A 15,432-nucleotide genomic window follows, 5' to 3' on the forward strand; every position below is an offset into this window, starting at 1 on the left:
CAAGTCATAGCCAATTATTGTAATTCCTTGAATCACTCACATTTTTTTTCTTCAAGTTATTATGTTGCATATGCAAAAGAACAGAAAACATAAATACAATAAAAATACAAATAAAATAATATTTAAGACTCTTGTGCATTCATTGCAAGTGCAAAAGAACGGAAAGCACAGACCATTAAACAAATATAAAGCTTTAAAATGTACATGGCTCTTGTTTAGGCTGTGAGTGCAAAATAACAGAGAACACAAATACAAACAATACACACGATTAAATCTTTAAAATATGAATGACTCTTGTGAATTCTTTAAAAAATGCAAAAGCACACAAAAAACCTATACACATAAATAAAATGTTATAAAACTTTCTAAATGTCAATGGCTATTTTACATTAAATAAATAAAGCTCAAGTTCCTATGTCTCTTGTGCAAAAAAAAATAAAAAAATAAAAAACCTTTTGGGAAAGGAACTATATACATATATAAATCTTTAAAATATTAATGACTACTCTTGTGCATTCTTTGAAAGTGCAAAAGCACAACAACAACAACAAAAAACTACACACATAAATAAAACATAATAAAACTTTCCACATGTCAATTGCTTTGTGCAAAGAAAAACAAACAAAAAATGGGAAAAGAACTATATACATATATAAATCTTAAAAATATGAATGACTACTCTTGTGCATTCTTTGAAAGTGCAAAATGCAAAAGCACAAAAAAACTACACGCATAAATAAAACGTAATAAAACTTTCCACATGTCAATGGCTTTGTGCAAAGAAAAACAAACAAAAAAATGGGAAAAGAACTATATACATATATAAATCTTAAAAATATTAATGACTACTCTTGTGCATTCTTTGAAAGTGCAAAATGCAAAAGCACAAAAAAACTACACGCATAAATAAAACGTAATAAAACTTTCCACATGTCAATGGCTTTGTGCAAAGAAAAACAAACAAAAAAATGGGAAAAGAACTATATACATATATAAATCTTAAAAATATGAATGACTACTCTTGTGCATTCTTTGAAAGTGCAAAATGCAAAAGCACAAAAAAACTACACGCATAAATAAAACGTAATAAAACTTTCCACATGTCAATGGCTTTGTGCAAAGAAAAACAAACAAAAAAATGGGAAAAGAACTATATACATATATAAATCTTAAAAATATGAATGACTACTCTTGTGCATTCTTTGAAAGTGCAAAAGCACAAAAAAACTATATACATAAATAAAACGTAATAAAACTTTTCACACGTCAATGGCTTTGTAAAAAACAACCACAACAACAACAATAACAAAATATGGGAAAATAACTATATACATATATAAATCTTAAAATCAAAGATCAGTTTCTCTTTTTTTTTTTCATTTAGTTTTTTTTATATCCTCCAACCACTGCTCCTTTGGCACAGTCTCTACAGAGGGGCAGTAAATAATGCCCTTGTATTGGCTATGCCCAGTCTCCGCTGTCCTGAACTGCCCGCATTTTTTGCACGTGTTGTGCTGTACTTTACGTGTCAGCTTCCGTACTGGGGCAGCAGGAGGGGCAGAAGAGAGGATGGCCATAGGCGCCTGTGGAGCAGCAACTAGGAATGGCCCTGTAAGTCCCTGAGAGGCCATTGGCGTCAGCCACACCAGTTGAGCACCTGGAGGTGGAGCAGGAAAGAGTTGCCGCTGGGTTTGAGGTCTCTCAGCTGGCGGTGACAAAACTGCTGGGGCTGGAAGTACTTTCCTCTTCCTCTTTGTTTGTGCCTGGCCCACGGTGCTACTGGGCAGGTGGTATTGGTGAGCTGGGCCTGGTTGGGGGGGTGCAGACGGGGGACGCACATTGGCAGGTAGCAGAGGGTCAGCCGCCACAGACAAGCGGCTAGGCAGTTGCAGCCCTTGCATTAATACTGCACTGTCCTGCCTTTTCACTCTTTTATTGTGCCACTGAACCAGTGTTGTGTGGCTTACATCCACCAGCTGCAGGGTGGTCTGCTGCATAACAGCAGCATTGGCCAGAATGCGCTGCCTGATTTTCTTGTAGTCCTCCAAGATGAGGACCCACCTGGACACTGTGCTTGTCCCCTTCTTTTTTGGGCTTTTATGGATGGCACAGAGCTTAACAAAAATGGTCTCTATCAGGCGACAACAATCTGGCCACTGGGCAAGTGGTGCTGTGGTGGTGAGTGCGTGCCTCTTCACACTTTCCACCCCTGGAGTGAACTCCTGCCTCTTTTTGGGGGACCTGAACCTCCCTGTGTCCAGCCTGCTCTGGTGTCTGGCAGCAAACACCACCCTTTGCTTATCAAAATCAAGCAGGTTCTGCCAAAGAGCAACTATATTGCTCACCTACGTAGAGAGAACAGATAATACATGGCATATGAGAAAACAAAACATGTGCAAGTGTTAACATATAACAGGTCAAGGAGGGAAAGTAGAGAAACTTGAATGTTCCATACCTGCTGGTTGGTGAGGACGAGAGAGGGCTGGTCCCTAAGCTCCACCAGATACTCTGCTAGGCTGTCGACTCTGTCCATGCCTGGCAGACCAACACTATCCAAAGCCTGAAAAAAATACAAGCAAAACAAAATCAAAAATCAAAATGTGCAACATTACGAGGACGGTTAAGTGGGGAAAAAAATAACAAATACATATATACATATTTCTTTTTGTTGAGAAGCATAAACTGCAAGTTAAGTTTTATGTGTATGTCTTACAAAACAATCTGTTCTCAGATTTTATAAGAATCATTTTGATATTTGTAATACAAAACTAATATTCACTGCTCCTTTATTTTTTTCAGCAAAATATAAATACGTTGATTCAGTAAAATCAGATGATTTCCTGTTCAAAAGAATGTAACTGAATATTAGGGAATTGTGGCTCTGTTTACTTATGGTGTCATTAGCAATCCAGTCACATATATAAATCAGTATTAATGCACATATAACAAGGTATTTACATACCACAGACTCATCAGGAGATGCTGATGCACCTGGTGTGGAGGAGGCAGCAGCCAGGGTGGAGGAGGCAGCAGGCTGAGTGGAGACAGCAGCCAGGGTGGAGGAGGCAGCAGGCTGGGTGAAGGAGGCAGCAGGCTGGGATGGAGGCAGCAGCCAGGGTGGAGGAGGCAGCAGGCTGGGTGAAGGCAGCAGCCAGGGTGGAGGAGGCAGCAGGCTGGATGGAGGCAGCAGCCAGGGTGGAGGAGGCAGCAGGCTGGATGGAGGCAGCAGCCAGGGTGGAGGAGGCAGCAGGCTGGATGGAGGCAGCAGCCAGGGTGGAGGAGGCAGCAGGCTGGATGGAGGCAGCAGCCAGGGTGGAGGAGGCAGCAGGCTGGGTGAAGGCAGCAGCCAGGCTGGAGGAAGCAGCAGGCTGGATGGAGGCAGCAGCCAGGGTGGAGGAGGCAGCAGGCTGGATGGAGGCAGCAGCCAGGGTGGAGGAGGCAGCAGGCTGGGTGGAGGCAGCAGCCAGGCTGGAGGAAGCAGCAGGCTGGATGGAGGCAGCAGCCAGGGTGGAGGAGGCAGCAGGCTGGATGGAGGCAGCAGCCAGGGTGGAGGAGGCAGCAGGCTGGATGGAGGCAGCAGCCAGGGTGGAGGAGGCAGCAGGCTGGGTGGAGGCAGCAGCCAGGGTGGAGGAGGCAGCAGGCAGGGTGGAGGAGAGAGACTCAGAGGAGGGCACAAAATGGGAGGAGACAGAGAAGCTTGGGTCATCGGTAAGACTTGACACAGTAATGTCATGGTCTTCCCCGAAGCCCTCATCTTCTTCATCCTCGCCTTCATCCACATCCTCCAGCATGTTCTCTGTCTCTTCTGAGTCAGGGTCCACCACCAGGGGCTGTCCGGTCTGACTCAGCAGGTAGTCAACACCAAGCAGCTCTCCTATTGAAAAAAATATAAGGACACACAAACATACAGGACTTGTCAAAAATTACACATTACTGTTTTTCATGTTTTTGAAAGAAGACTCTTATGCTCATCAATCCTGCATTTATTCGATTAAATAAAGAAATACAGTAAACAACAGTTATACTGTGAAATGGTACTACGGCTTAAAATAGCTCTTTTCTATTTTAATATACCTTAAAATGTAATTTATTTCTGTGATTGAATTTTCAGCATGATTACTCCAGTCTTCAGAGTCACAGGATCCTTCAAAAATCAGTCTAATTTGCTGATTTATTATCAATGTTGAAAACACTTGTGCTGCTTTTTATATAATATGTGCTACTTTCTTGAATATTCATTAATTAAAAAAAAGTTAAATAAAGAACAGCAGTAGAAATGCATTATAGCATTATAAAGTACCGTTCAAAAGTTTGGGGTGAGTACATTTGTGTTCTTTTTTTTTTTGTTTTTAAGAAATTAATACTGGTATTCAGCAAGGATGTTAGATAAATGATGTTCTTTTTAAAAGTTTATTCAGCAATGAACAATGAAAAACATAATAAAAAAATATATATAAAGGGATGACATACCAGTGTATTCAGCAGGTGGCCTGAAAGTTGGCACAAAAGGCCGACCAAACACCTTCAGGCTGTTGGTGTTGACGCAGTGGGCCATATCCCCTGAGTAGGTGAGAAGGGATGCTGGTTTGCTGGTCACTGATGCAGCCGCCCGATCCTGATTCCACCTATTCAAGCCTTCTAGCAGGTAAAGCTGGAAATTCAGTGCATTTGCACTGGTTCCTAGAAGGAGAAAAAAATACACCAATAAAAATTACAAGCCTCGCGATATGAATAACAGAAATTGAAATTATTTCAAGCATCATACATGTGAGACACCAACCTGGAATGAACCTGTTTAGGTGGCAGTGAAAAGACTCCAGGGATGTGGACCCTCTGGCACACCGATATCTAGTCAGGGTGACCCCTGCCTTTGTGGTGGTGCCTACCTCAGTGTATAGAGGCACACCCGGCACATCCTGGATGCACTTGACATGGCGTTTCTGCACACGCCAGATGTGCTCCATGCGCACCTCTTCCAGCAGTGGGACACCCATAAGGTCCCTCCCATTTGCACCACCCAGCTCCTGCAGCAGTCTCTCAATGAGTTGGATGGTGGCCTCCTCACCTCGTGTCCTCCTGCGGCAGTAAAGACTTAGCTCCTTTTTACTGATGCTCCTGTCCACCAGGTTGTCAGTCAGAGCTGGCACACCCTCCTGCATCAGCTGTTTTTTCTTTGCCTGCCGCAACAGGCTGAGGTCTTCAGCATCCCACTCAAAGATGCAGGCAGACAGGCATCCCATGAAGGTGGGGTAGAGGGGATGGGCATCGGTGGTGCAGCCCACGGCCATCCTCCTCATGAAGTGCCAGATGTCCAGACGTATCTGAAGGTCTGGCCACTTGCCGAACCTGGTCTGCAGCTTGCTTGTTGCTCCCTCACTCACACAGCAGCCACAGTCCACATAAAGCAGCACCGGTGGTGGAATGGCAGCCTGGCGGTACCGCTCCATTACACCGGTCACCATCCTGTCCAGTCCCGGCCCTTCTTGCACTGACAGCACACTGGTCACTATCTGGCCAACCTCATTTCCAATGGAGGTTAACCAGAGTGCTGTCCCCCGTCCATGGCCAGCCAGCTTCTTTGTGATCTGGAATTTACAAATGTAATAAGACATTTGTGGTGTAACGTTAGCAATAACAATAATATTAATGTCTATCAGACGGTATTATGAACATTACAGAACAGTTAAATATTTTTTTTTACCTTTTTTGTGGAATCCATCTTTAAGATTTTGCCATAGATGGATGTGATGCTGGCCTTTATGTGTCCAATTCTGGAGAGGATATCCCTGCCGTACACTGAGAGCAGCCAACGACTGGTGGGGATCTCAATTGGCTCTGGAGGCTCCTGGCAGACCACCGGAGAAAGGCTGGGTCGATCGACAAAGTCAGCACACTCCCCAAGATAGTGTGCCAACCGATTTAACCATTCCTCCCCATGGTTCTCTTTCAACTGCCGCACCAAACGAGCTGGGCTGTTGCCCAGTGTCCGGTCCCGAAGCAGCCTAATGACACGGATGTCACAGGCATACCTGAAATCGCACATTGTTGCTGTGATCAGTTAAATGTTCTTTAGTCCTCACAATAACCATCTTTAGACTACTCTACTCACTTGCGGGTCAGGATCAGCCGGAACATTTTCTGGTGCGGCAGGTCAAGCTGGTCCCGGACAGTCTGGCTAGTGGACAGATAGTTCAGAGAACACACAGTGCACCTGAGTGTCTCTGTCACCATGACATAGTACCTATCGATGTCCAGAACCTTCCGTGCTCTTTTATGGACACCATAGCCTGTCAGGTTCTTGCCACAAGCTGGACAGAAAACATTCACCTTCCACAGGTGGTAGGGCATCCACACCATCAACCGATGGGTGAAGAACCGGTCAGGTGTAGGTGTCTGGTGATAAATGAGAGCTGGGACAGGCGGCTCGTACCACAGCTTCAAATCTGGCCGCAGCTTGCCAGCGTGGAAAATAGTGCTGGCAATCCACCTCTGGTCCTGCACAGGGATGGTCTTGGGCCATTCACCTGGCAGCCAGAAAGAAGCTGGGGCCCCACTGGCTGGCTGGACTCCTCCAGGCTCCTCCTGTATGGAAGACAAGTTGTTATTCCATTAAATGTTGCACTACTTTATATCATAGCCTGTTCTATAAATAGAAGCCGCTGCACTCACAGAGGATGGAGATGGGCTGGGGGTCATCACAAAGGATGGAGCGGGAGAGGTGCTGGGAGGAGAAGGCCTAGCTGTTCCTTCAGAGGACGGAGGAGAGGGACTGGTGGTCTTCACAGAAGACAGAGAAGGGGTGGAGCTCCTCACAGAGGATAGAGGGGTGGAGGCAGTCCTCACTGATGAAGGAGGAGAGGGGCTGGGAAGAGAAGATGAGGATGCAGAGGGTGTAGGAGAGGGGCTGGGGGTCCTCCGATCCACTAAGTTGGGTTTAAGCATTGTCGACTTTGACCCACCAAAGCGTGACTTATTGAACTTAAAAAGAAAAAACAAAGTTAATTGATATCATGTTCATTACATAATTTTTTCTAGCCCAAACATATACATAAATCTATCCTATCAAACAAATACACAACGATTCTAATTAGACATTAATTGATTAAAGAGAAAATATTCACCATAGTCAAATTTAGAGGAGGCCTCAGGAATGAGGGTTGGGCAGAAGCAGCCGCTTCAGGAGCCGTATCAGAAGCAGCAGGAGGTGGAGCAGAAGAGTGAGTGGCAGTGGCAGTGGCAGACTGCTAATACAACCACCAAAGGGCATAAAATATAGTGAAATGGCATAACAACATTTTAATGGATATGTGATGATACATCAAATGTCATTACCTTATTAATGTGGAATCCACAATTGCAGGCCATGGAGCCTCCAAAGAGGGTGGTCTGCCCATGGGCCTGCATGGGGCATTTCTCAATCTGAAAAGATAATAATCATTGTTTACTTTACTAACTTGTCTGAACTATTGTCAGGTGATCTGCATACTACATACTATATAATGAATGAATGATAACTTTGCTTTACCTTCTGGTAGAGGTCATACCACTTGCGTTGCCTTGGGGCTGGTCTGTTGCCTTCTCCAGAAGGCCAAACCCCACAGCGGGCAAAAGTCCTCAACCTGGCCATCCACTCGCCGTCTCCCATGGCCTTGTGGCTTTTTGGCTTAGTGCTCATCTACACACAAAATGGTTTCATTCATAATTCCTATTTAAATGTTAGGTTGGCATAAGTGATTGTTAAAAAGAGAGGCTCGAATACTTGGAAAAAATAAGGGTGTGCAATAAGTCCTAAATCTAACTTCAGGATTTGAGAAATTATTTCACAACAGCTACATATGTCAATATAGTTATTTTTGTTATTTGATTATAATTTAAATGAGAACAAAGAAGTAAATTACAAATAATAGGACAAATACATTAGTAACAAATACAGCAGTAATAATAATAATACAACAATGTAATAAGAAATACTTAGTTTCCATCTACACACACAATGTAAAAACATGGATTTCATTCATAATGCTTATTTAAAATAAATAAATAAATGTATGTAATGTTAGGTTAGCATCAGTGATTGTAAAAAAAAGAGACACTCAAATACTAGGAAAATTTAAGCAATTATTTCACAACAGCTACATATCTTAATATAGTTATTTTTGTTATTTGATTTTTATTTAAATAGAAAAAGAAGACAATTACAAACAAGAGGACAAATACATTAGTAATAATAATAGAACAATAAGAAATACTAGAGAAATTGCATAAAATGTCAAATTAAAACACTGCATAGTCTTCACTCTCTCAGATATGAACTGTTCCTTTTTAAAGCAGTAAGCGTTTTTATTTTTATTCTTCTTTGTTTTAAATGAATGACAGACAGGGACTAAATTAGGCTGCCGCACTGAATGCACGGACCCAATTTACTGATACACATCCGGTTTTCAAACAAAAGATTTATTTAAGTCTATTTATTATATTCATTTATTCAACACGTAAACACAGTTGGGTATTTTGACGTAATGGTGTGTCTTTTTGACCATTCAAGTGCAATAAACCGTCACAGAAAAACAGAATTCGCGAACAAAAGCGGAGCGTGCGTGCGCGCGCATGCGCGCGCGCCGCCGCTCCTTTCTTATTCTCTGCATACTGCGCTTTATAACTTAATTTGACATCAAGCAAGCAAATTCCGTTCTTTATTTATATTCATTAAAACACATTCAATCTTACATTATGTGCCAATAACTGTAAGCGGTAATAATGCATACAGCGAAATAAACGATTGAACAAAATCCCTAACGGTCCACTCGTTATATCATCGTTAAGATATAAGTCATCATATCGCCCACAACAACGACCAATTAAGCACACGGTAAACGGAAACAAAGAAAAAATATTACTTACATTGTTCGATGAGAAGAAATACTATCTATCAAATTGCTCGATGATAATTTTGAAGTGCGCGCTCGTCCGAATAGACTCCGTCACCAGTGTCGTCACCCAAACTGACAGAGCAGCGATTGGCTCTCATAGCTCACTATGGAGAGTGGCACAGCGATTGGTGCCTGAAAGCTCACAATGGCGAGCGAGCTCAGCGATTGGCTCTCTTCCAGTCTGACAATGACAGCCGATCCTGATCCAGGTAGCGCCACAGAGACTGGTAGTGTAAGGTCTTGTGGGTAACAGTCACAAAAGAATTTGACGCTGGGCGCGACACTAGTCCTGCGTCAGCAAACTTAATTCAAGAGAATTACACCCATTGGGAGGGGCGAGAGAGAGCCAAAAGGCACGCCCAACGTGGGACTCGAACCCACGACCCTGAGATTAAGAGTCTCATGCTCTACCGACTGAGCTAGCCGGGCAGCGGCAGTCACTTTCCCAAGGCTGACGTCTGTTTTGAGAACTGCCAAACATTTTATGAGCAAACAGAGCCTCGCTTTTCGCAGAGGCTTGACAAAACATCTCGCGGGTAAGGTTGGGGTTAAGCCTAGCGGTAGGCTTAGAGCAGGGGCGTCCCACCTCGATTCTGGAGGTTGCTTGGTCTGACGAGCTTGGCTCCAAGCACAAAGAAACTCAACTTAAGCTGCTGAACCCGGTCTCACCACAGAGACCGGAAGCTTCCAGGCACGTCTGATGGAGCTGGCTGGAGTGAAACTCTACCTGACAGGGCCCTCCAGGACAGAGTTTGGCCACACTAGCCATAGAGTCTTCTATGTTTGTTTTAGCCATGCCTGTTGCTGGGGAATACAGATTGAACGAGCAGAGCTCTGGTTCAACAGCCTGAAAGGCTATTAGTTCAGCCAACTCATAAAAGGTTCCAGGTATGGAGTTCTGTCTCGCTGTGTGAATACAGTTTGCAAACTCCGACAGCATATGATTGGAGAAGCAATTTGGTGGCATTTTGTGGCGGTCCTAGAGGGAATTTTGAGCAGGACCTCCCTGGACCACACAGGCCTCCACCACAAGGAAAACAAAACACGAACTCTCCACAGCAAACTTGAGCTGACACAAACAATCACTCAGCACCCTTTGTCTTATTTTGACACAAGATGACTCGCAAAAGCTGTTGACTCTGAAAAGGGGCTACAGACGCTGCGTCAGCGGACAAGCGTGCTAAAGTCCGTGCTTGCCGACAATGCTGCGAAAAGCTTGCTTCGTCCCTGGGTGGGCTCGAACCACCATCCTTTCGGTTAACAGCCGAACGCGCTAGCCTATTGCGCCACAGAGACTGGTAGTGTAAGCTCTTGTGGGTAACAGTCACAAAAGAATTTGATGCTGGGCGCGACACTAGTCCTGCGTCAGCAAACTTAATTCAAGAGAATTACACCCATTGGGAGGGGCGAGAGAGAGCCAAAAGGCACGCCCAACGTGGGGCTCGAACCCACGACCCTGAGATTAAGAGTCTCATGCTCTACCGACTGAGCTAGCCGGGCAGCGGCAGTCACATTCCCAAGGCTGACGTCTGTTTTGAGAACTGCCAAACATTTTATGAGCAAACAGAGCCTCGCTTTTCGCAGAGGCTTGACAAAACATCTCGCGGGTAAGGTTGGGGTTAAGCCTAGCGGTAGGCTTAGAGCAGGGGCGTCCCACCTCGATTCTGGAGGTTGCTTGGTCTGACGAGCTTGGCTCCAAGCACAAAGAAACTCAACTTAAGCTGCTGAACCCGGTCTCACCACAGAGACCGGAAGCTTCCAGGCACGTCTGATGGAGCTGGCTGGAGTGAAACTCTACCTGACAGGGCCCACCAGGACAGAGTTTGGCCACACTAGCCATAGAGTCTTCTATGTTTGTTTTAGCCATGCCTGTTGCTGGGGAATACAGATTGAACGAGCAGAGCTCTGGTTCAACAGCCTGAAAGGCTATTAGTTCAGCCAACTCATAAAAGGTTCCAGGTATGGAGTTCTGTCTCGCTGTGTGAATACAGTTTGCAAACTCCGACAGCATATGATTGGAGAAGCAATTTGGTGGCATTTTGTGGCGGTCCTAGAGGGAATTTTGAGCAGGACCTCCCTGGACCACACAGGCCTCCACCACAAGGAAACAAACACGAACTCTCCACAGCAAACTTGAGCTGACACAAACAATCACTCAGCACCCTTTGTCTTATTTTGACACAAGATGACTCGCAAAAGCTGTTGACTCTGAAAAGGGGCTACAGACGCTGCGTCAGCGGACAAGCGTGCTAAAGTCTGTGCTTGCCGACATTGCTGCGAAAAGCTTGCTTCGTCCCTGGGTGGGCTCTAACCACCATCCTTTCGGTTAACAGCCGAACGCGCTAGCCTATTGCGCCAAGCTGGGGAACAATAGTCTGTTAAGGGGGGGAAGAAATGGAAGGAGAAAAAGGGGAAAAAATGAGGGATAAAGAGGAAAAAAATGAGGAAAAAGGGAAGGAAAGGGAATTTTATGCCTCTACCATCAAAAGTGATGTTTTAGGAAGTGTATGCTTGCAATCAATTATTTTTAAAAACATTTTTTCCCCTATTTTCCTATACATTTCAATGGGAGAAAGGTTGATCACCAGGTCGCCGGTTCGAATCCCACTGTTGCCAGAAATCGAAGTTGTAACTTAATGCTGTAAATCGCCATTTTTCATCAGTAAAAGTCACACAAATCATGTCCACATTAATGAAATTAGTTATGAAATGACAAATGAGCATTTTATTAATTCTATATCACTGACTGTTGATATTATATTCACTTTTCTGAGCTTTGGCACATTTAGTTTGAATATATTTCTGCTCCAATAATTTTCTAAAAATGTAAAAAAAAGTAAATTTATTTCTGAAAGAATCCTCAAATTTCTCACATTTTCAAAGTGCCTATGACCTTTGAATGATACTGTATAAAAGTAAAAACATACAAAAAATGTGTTATTCATGACAAAACTTTTATTTTTCAATTTCAAGTCATAGCCAATTATTGTAATTCCTTGAATCACTCACATTTTTTTTCTTCAAGTTATTATGTTGCATATGCAAAAGAACAGAAAACAGATAAATACAATAAAATACAAATAAAATAATATTTAAGACTTGTGCATTCATTGCAAGTGCAAAAGAACGGAAAGCACAGACCATTAAACAAATATAAAGCTTTAAAATGTACATGGCTCTTGTTTAGGCTGTGAGTGCAAAATAACAGAGAACACAAATACAAACAATACACATGATTAAATCTTTAAAATATGAATGACTCTTGTGAATTCTTTAAAAATGCAAAAGCACAAAAAACCTATACACATAAATAAATGTTATAAAACTTTTTAAATGTCAATGGCTCTTTTACATTAAATAACTAAAGCTCAAGTTCCTATGTCTCTTGTGCAAAAAAAATAAATAATAAAAACCTTTTGGGAAAGGAACTATATACATATATAAATCTTTAAAATATTAATGACTACTCTTGTGCATTCTTTGAAAGTGCAAAAGCACAACAACAACAACAAAAAACTACACACATAAATAAAACATAATAAAACTTTCCACGTCAATTGCTTTGTGCAAAGAAAAACAAACAAAAAATGTGAAAGAACTATATACATATATAAATTTTAAAAATATTAATGACTACTCTTGTGCATTCTTTGAAAGTGCAAAATGCAAAAGCACAAAAAAAACTACACGCATAAATAAAACGTAATAAAACTTTCCACATGTCAATGGCTTTGTGCAAAGAAAAACAAACAAAAAAATGGGAAAAAGAACTATATACATATATAAATCTTAAAAAATTAATGACTACTCTTGTGCATTCTTTGAAAGTGCAAAATGCAAAAGCACAAAAAAACTACACGCATAAATAAAACGTAATAAAACTTTCCACATGTCAATGGCTTTGTGCAAAGAAAAACAAACAAAAAAATGGGAAAAGAACTATATACATATATAAATCTTAAAAATATTAATGACTACTCTTGTGCATTCTTTGAAAGTGCAAAAGCACAAAAAAACTATATACATAAATAAAACGTAATAAAACTTTTCACACGTCAATGGCTTTGTAAAAAAACAACCACAACAACAACAACAAAATATGGGAAAATAACTATATACATATATAAATCTTAAAATCAAAGATCAGTTTCTCTTTTTTTTTTCATTTAGTTTTTTTTATATCCTCCAACCACTGCTCCTTTGGCACAGTCTCTACAGAGGGGCAGTAAATAATGCCTTTGTATTGGCTATGCCCAGTCTCCGCTGTCCTGAACTGCCCGCATTTTTTGCACGTGTTGTGCTGTACTTTGCGTGTCAGCTTCCGTACTGGGGCAGCAGGAGGGGCAGAAGAGAGGATGGTCATAGGCGCCTGTGGAGCAGCAACTAGGAATGGCCCTGTAAGTCCCTGAGAGGCCATTGGCGTCAGCCACACCAGTTGAGCACCTGGAGGTGGAGCAGGAAAGAGTTGCCGCTGGGTTTGAGGTCTCTCAGCTGGCGGTGACAAAACCGCTGGGGCTGGAAGTACTTTCCTCTTCCTCTTTGTTTGTGCCTGGCCCACGGTGCTACTGGGCAGGTGGTATTGGTGAGCTGGGCCTGTTTGGGGGGTGCAGACGGGGACGCACATTGGCAGGTAGCAGAGGGTCAGCCGCCACAGACAAGCGGCTAGGCAGTTGCAGCCCTTGCATTAATACTGCACTGTCCTGCCTTTTCACTCTTTTATTGTGCCACTGAACCAGTGTTGTGTGGCTTACATCCACCAGCTGCAGGGTGGTCTGCTGCATAACAGCAGCATTGGCCAGAATGCGCTGCCTGATTTTCTTGTAGTCCTCCAAGATGAGGACCCACCTGGACACTGTGCTTGTCCCCTTCTTTTTTGGGCTTTTATGGATGGCACAGAGCTTAACAAAAATGGTCTCTATCAAGCGACAACAATCTGGCCACTGGGCAAGTGGTGCTGTGGTGGTGAGTGCGTGCCTCTTCACACTTTCCACCCCTGGAGTGAACTCCTGCCTCTTTTTGGGGGACCTGAACCTCCCTGTGTCCAGCCTGCTCTGGTGTCTGGCAGCAAACACCACCCTTTGCTTATCAAAATCAAGCAGGTTCTGCCAAAGAGCAACTATATTGCTCACCTACATAGAGAGAACAGATAATACATGGCATATGAGAAAACAAAACATGTGCAAGTGTTAACATATAACAGGTCAAGGAGGGAAAGTAGAGAAACTTGAATGTTCCATACCTGCTGGTTGGTGAGGACGAGAGAGGGCTGGTCCCTAAGCTCCACCAGATACTCTGCTAGGCTGTCGACTCTGTCCATGCCTGGCAGACCAACACTATCCAAAGCCTGAAAAAATACAAGCAAAACAAAATCAAAAATCAAAATGTGCAACATTACGAGGACGGTTAAGTGAGGAAAAAAAAACAAAATACATATTTCTTTTTGTTGAGAAGCATAAACTGCAAGTTAAGTTTTATGTGTATGTCTTACAAAACAATCTGTTCTCAGATTTTATAAGAATCATTTTGATATTTGTAATTCAAAACTAATATTCACTGCTCCTTTATTTTTTTCAGCAAAATATAAATACGTTGATTCAGTAAAATCAGATGATTTCCTGTTCAAAAGAATGTGACTGAATATTAGGGAATTGTGGCTCTGTTTACTTATGGTGTCATTAGTAATCCAGTCACATATATAAATCAGTATTAATGCACATATAACAAGGTATTTACATACCACAGACTCATCAGGAGATGCTGATGCACCTGGTGTGGAGGAGGCAGCAGCCAGGGTGGAGGAGGCAGCAGGCTGGGTGAAGGCAGCAGGCTGGGTGAAGGCAGCAGCCAGGGCGGAGGAGGCAGCAGGCTGGATGGAGGCAGCAGCCAGGGTGGAGGAGGCAGCAGGCTGGATGGAGGCAGCAGCCAGGGTGGAGGAGGCAGCAGGCTGGGTGAAGGCAGCAGCCAGGGTGGAGGAGGCAGCAGGCTGGGTGAAGGCAGCAGCCAGGGGGAGGAGGCAGCAGGCTGGATGGAGGCAGCAGCCAGGGTGGAGGAGGCAGCAGGCTGGATGGAGGCAGCAGCCAGGGTGGAGGAGGCAGCAGGCTGGATGGAGGCAGCAGCCAGGGTGGAGGAGGCAGCAGGCTGGATGGAGGCAGCAGCCAGGGTGGAGGAGGCAGCAGGCTGGATGGAGGCAGCAGCCAGGGTGGAGGAGAGAGACTCAGAGGAGGGCAAAATGGGAGGAGACAGAGAAGCTTGGGTCATCGGTAAGACTTGACACAGTAATGTCATGGTCTTCCCCGAAGCCCTCATCTTCTTCATCCTCGCCTTCATCCACATCCTCCAGCATGTTCTCTGTCTCTTCTGAGTCAGGGTCCACCACCAGGGGCTGTCCGGTCTGACTCAGCAGGTAGTCCACACCAAGCAGCTCTCCTCTCCTAAAATAGCTCTTTTCTTTTTAATATACCTTAAAATGTAATTTATTTCTGTGATTGAATTTTCAGCATGA

The 15,432-nt window shown here is 43.6% G+C and overlaps 3 protein-coding genes and 3 non-coding genes across 7 annotated transcripts; all 6 read right to left on the reverse strand.

Annotated features, from left to right (window-relative positions):
* Positions 1 to 1,376: 1,376 nt before the first annotated feature.
* LOC113100146 (uncharacterized) lies at positions 1,377 to 3,050 on the reverse strand. The gene is made up of 2 exons (XM_026264999.1): positions 2,456 to 3,050; positions 1,377 to 2,345 (listed from the first exon to the last, which is right to left on the reverse strand). Exons 1-2 carry the CDS (start codon positions 2,531 to 2,533, stop codon positions 1,377 to 1,379), a joined length of 1,047 nt encoding a protein of 348 aa, XP_026120784.1. The 5' UTR covers positions 2,534 to 3,050.
* A 1,554-nt stretch (positions 3,051 to 4,604) lies between these two features.
* LOC113100148 (uncharacterized) lies at positions 4,605 to 7,385 on the reverse strand. 2 transcript variants are annotated; one of them, XM_026265001.1, is made up of 4 exons: positions 7,122 to 7,385; positions 6,670 to 6,978; positions 5,702 to 6,582; positions 4,605 to 5,585 (listed from the first exon to the last, which is right to left on the reverse strand). In XM_026265001.1, exons 3-4 carry the CDS (start codon positions 6,041 to 6,043, stop codon positions 4,626 to 4,628), a joined length of 1,302 nt encoding a protein of 433 aa, XP_026120786.1. In that variant the 5' UTR covers positions 6,044 to 6,582; positions 6,670 to 6,978; positions 7,122 to 7,385; the 3' UTR covers positions 4,605 to 4,625. The 2 variants fall into 2 exon arrangements, with proteins under 2 accessions (XP_026120786.1, XP_026120785.1); XM_026265000.1 differs by having other exon boundaries at positions 5,702 to 7,385.
* Positions 7,386 to 9,286: 1,901 nt separating this feature from the next.
* On the reverse strand, positions 9,287 to 9,359 carry trnak-cuu (transfer RNA lysine (anticodon CUU)). Its single transcript has one exon. It is a non-coding gene; the product is annotated as a tRNA-Lys (tRNA).
* Positions 9,360 to 10,152: 793 nt separating this feature from the next.
* Positions 10,153 to 10,226, reverse strand: trnan-guu (transfer RNA asparagine (anticodon GUU)). The gene has a single exon. It is a non-coding gene; the product is annotated as a tRNA-Asn (tRNA).
* A 131-nt stretch (positions 10,227 to 10,357) lies between these two features.
* Positions 10,358 to 10,430, reverse strand: trnak-cuu (transfer RNA lysine (anticodon CUU)). The gene has a single exon. It is a non-coding gene; the product is annotated as a tRNA-Lys (tRNA).
* Positions 10,431 to 13,492: 3,062 nt separating this feature from the next.
* On the reverse strand, positions 13,493 to 14,300 carry LOC113100149 (uncharacterized). The gene is made up of 2 exons (XM_026265002.1): positions 14,170 to 14,300; positions 13,493 to 14,059 (listed from the first exon to the last, which is right to left on the reverse strand). The coding sequence occupies exons 1-2, from the start codon at positions 14,245 to 14,247 to the stop codon at positions 13,493 to 13,495; spliced, it is 645 nt and encodes a 214-aa protein (XP_026120787.1). The 5' UTR covers positions 14,248 to 14,300.
* Positions 14,301 to 15,432: the final 1,132 nt, after the last annotated feature.

The sequence above is a fragment of the Carassius auratus genome, unplaced genomic scaffold (assembly GCF_003368295.1).
Source record: "Carassius auratus strain Wakin unplaced genomic scaffold, ASM336829v1 scaf_tig00217197, whole genome shotgun sequence".
Classification (NCBI taxonomy): Eukaryota; Metazoa; Chordata; class Actinopteri; order Cypriniformes; family Cyprinidae; genus Carassius; species Carassius auratus.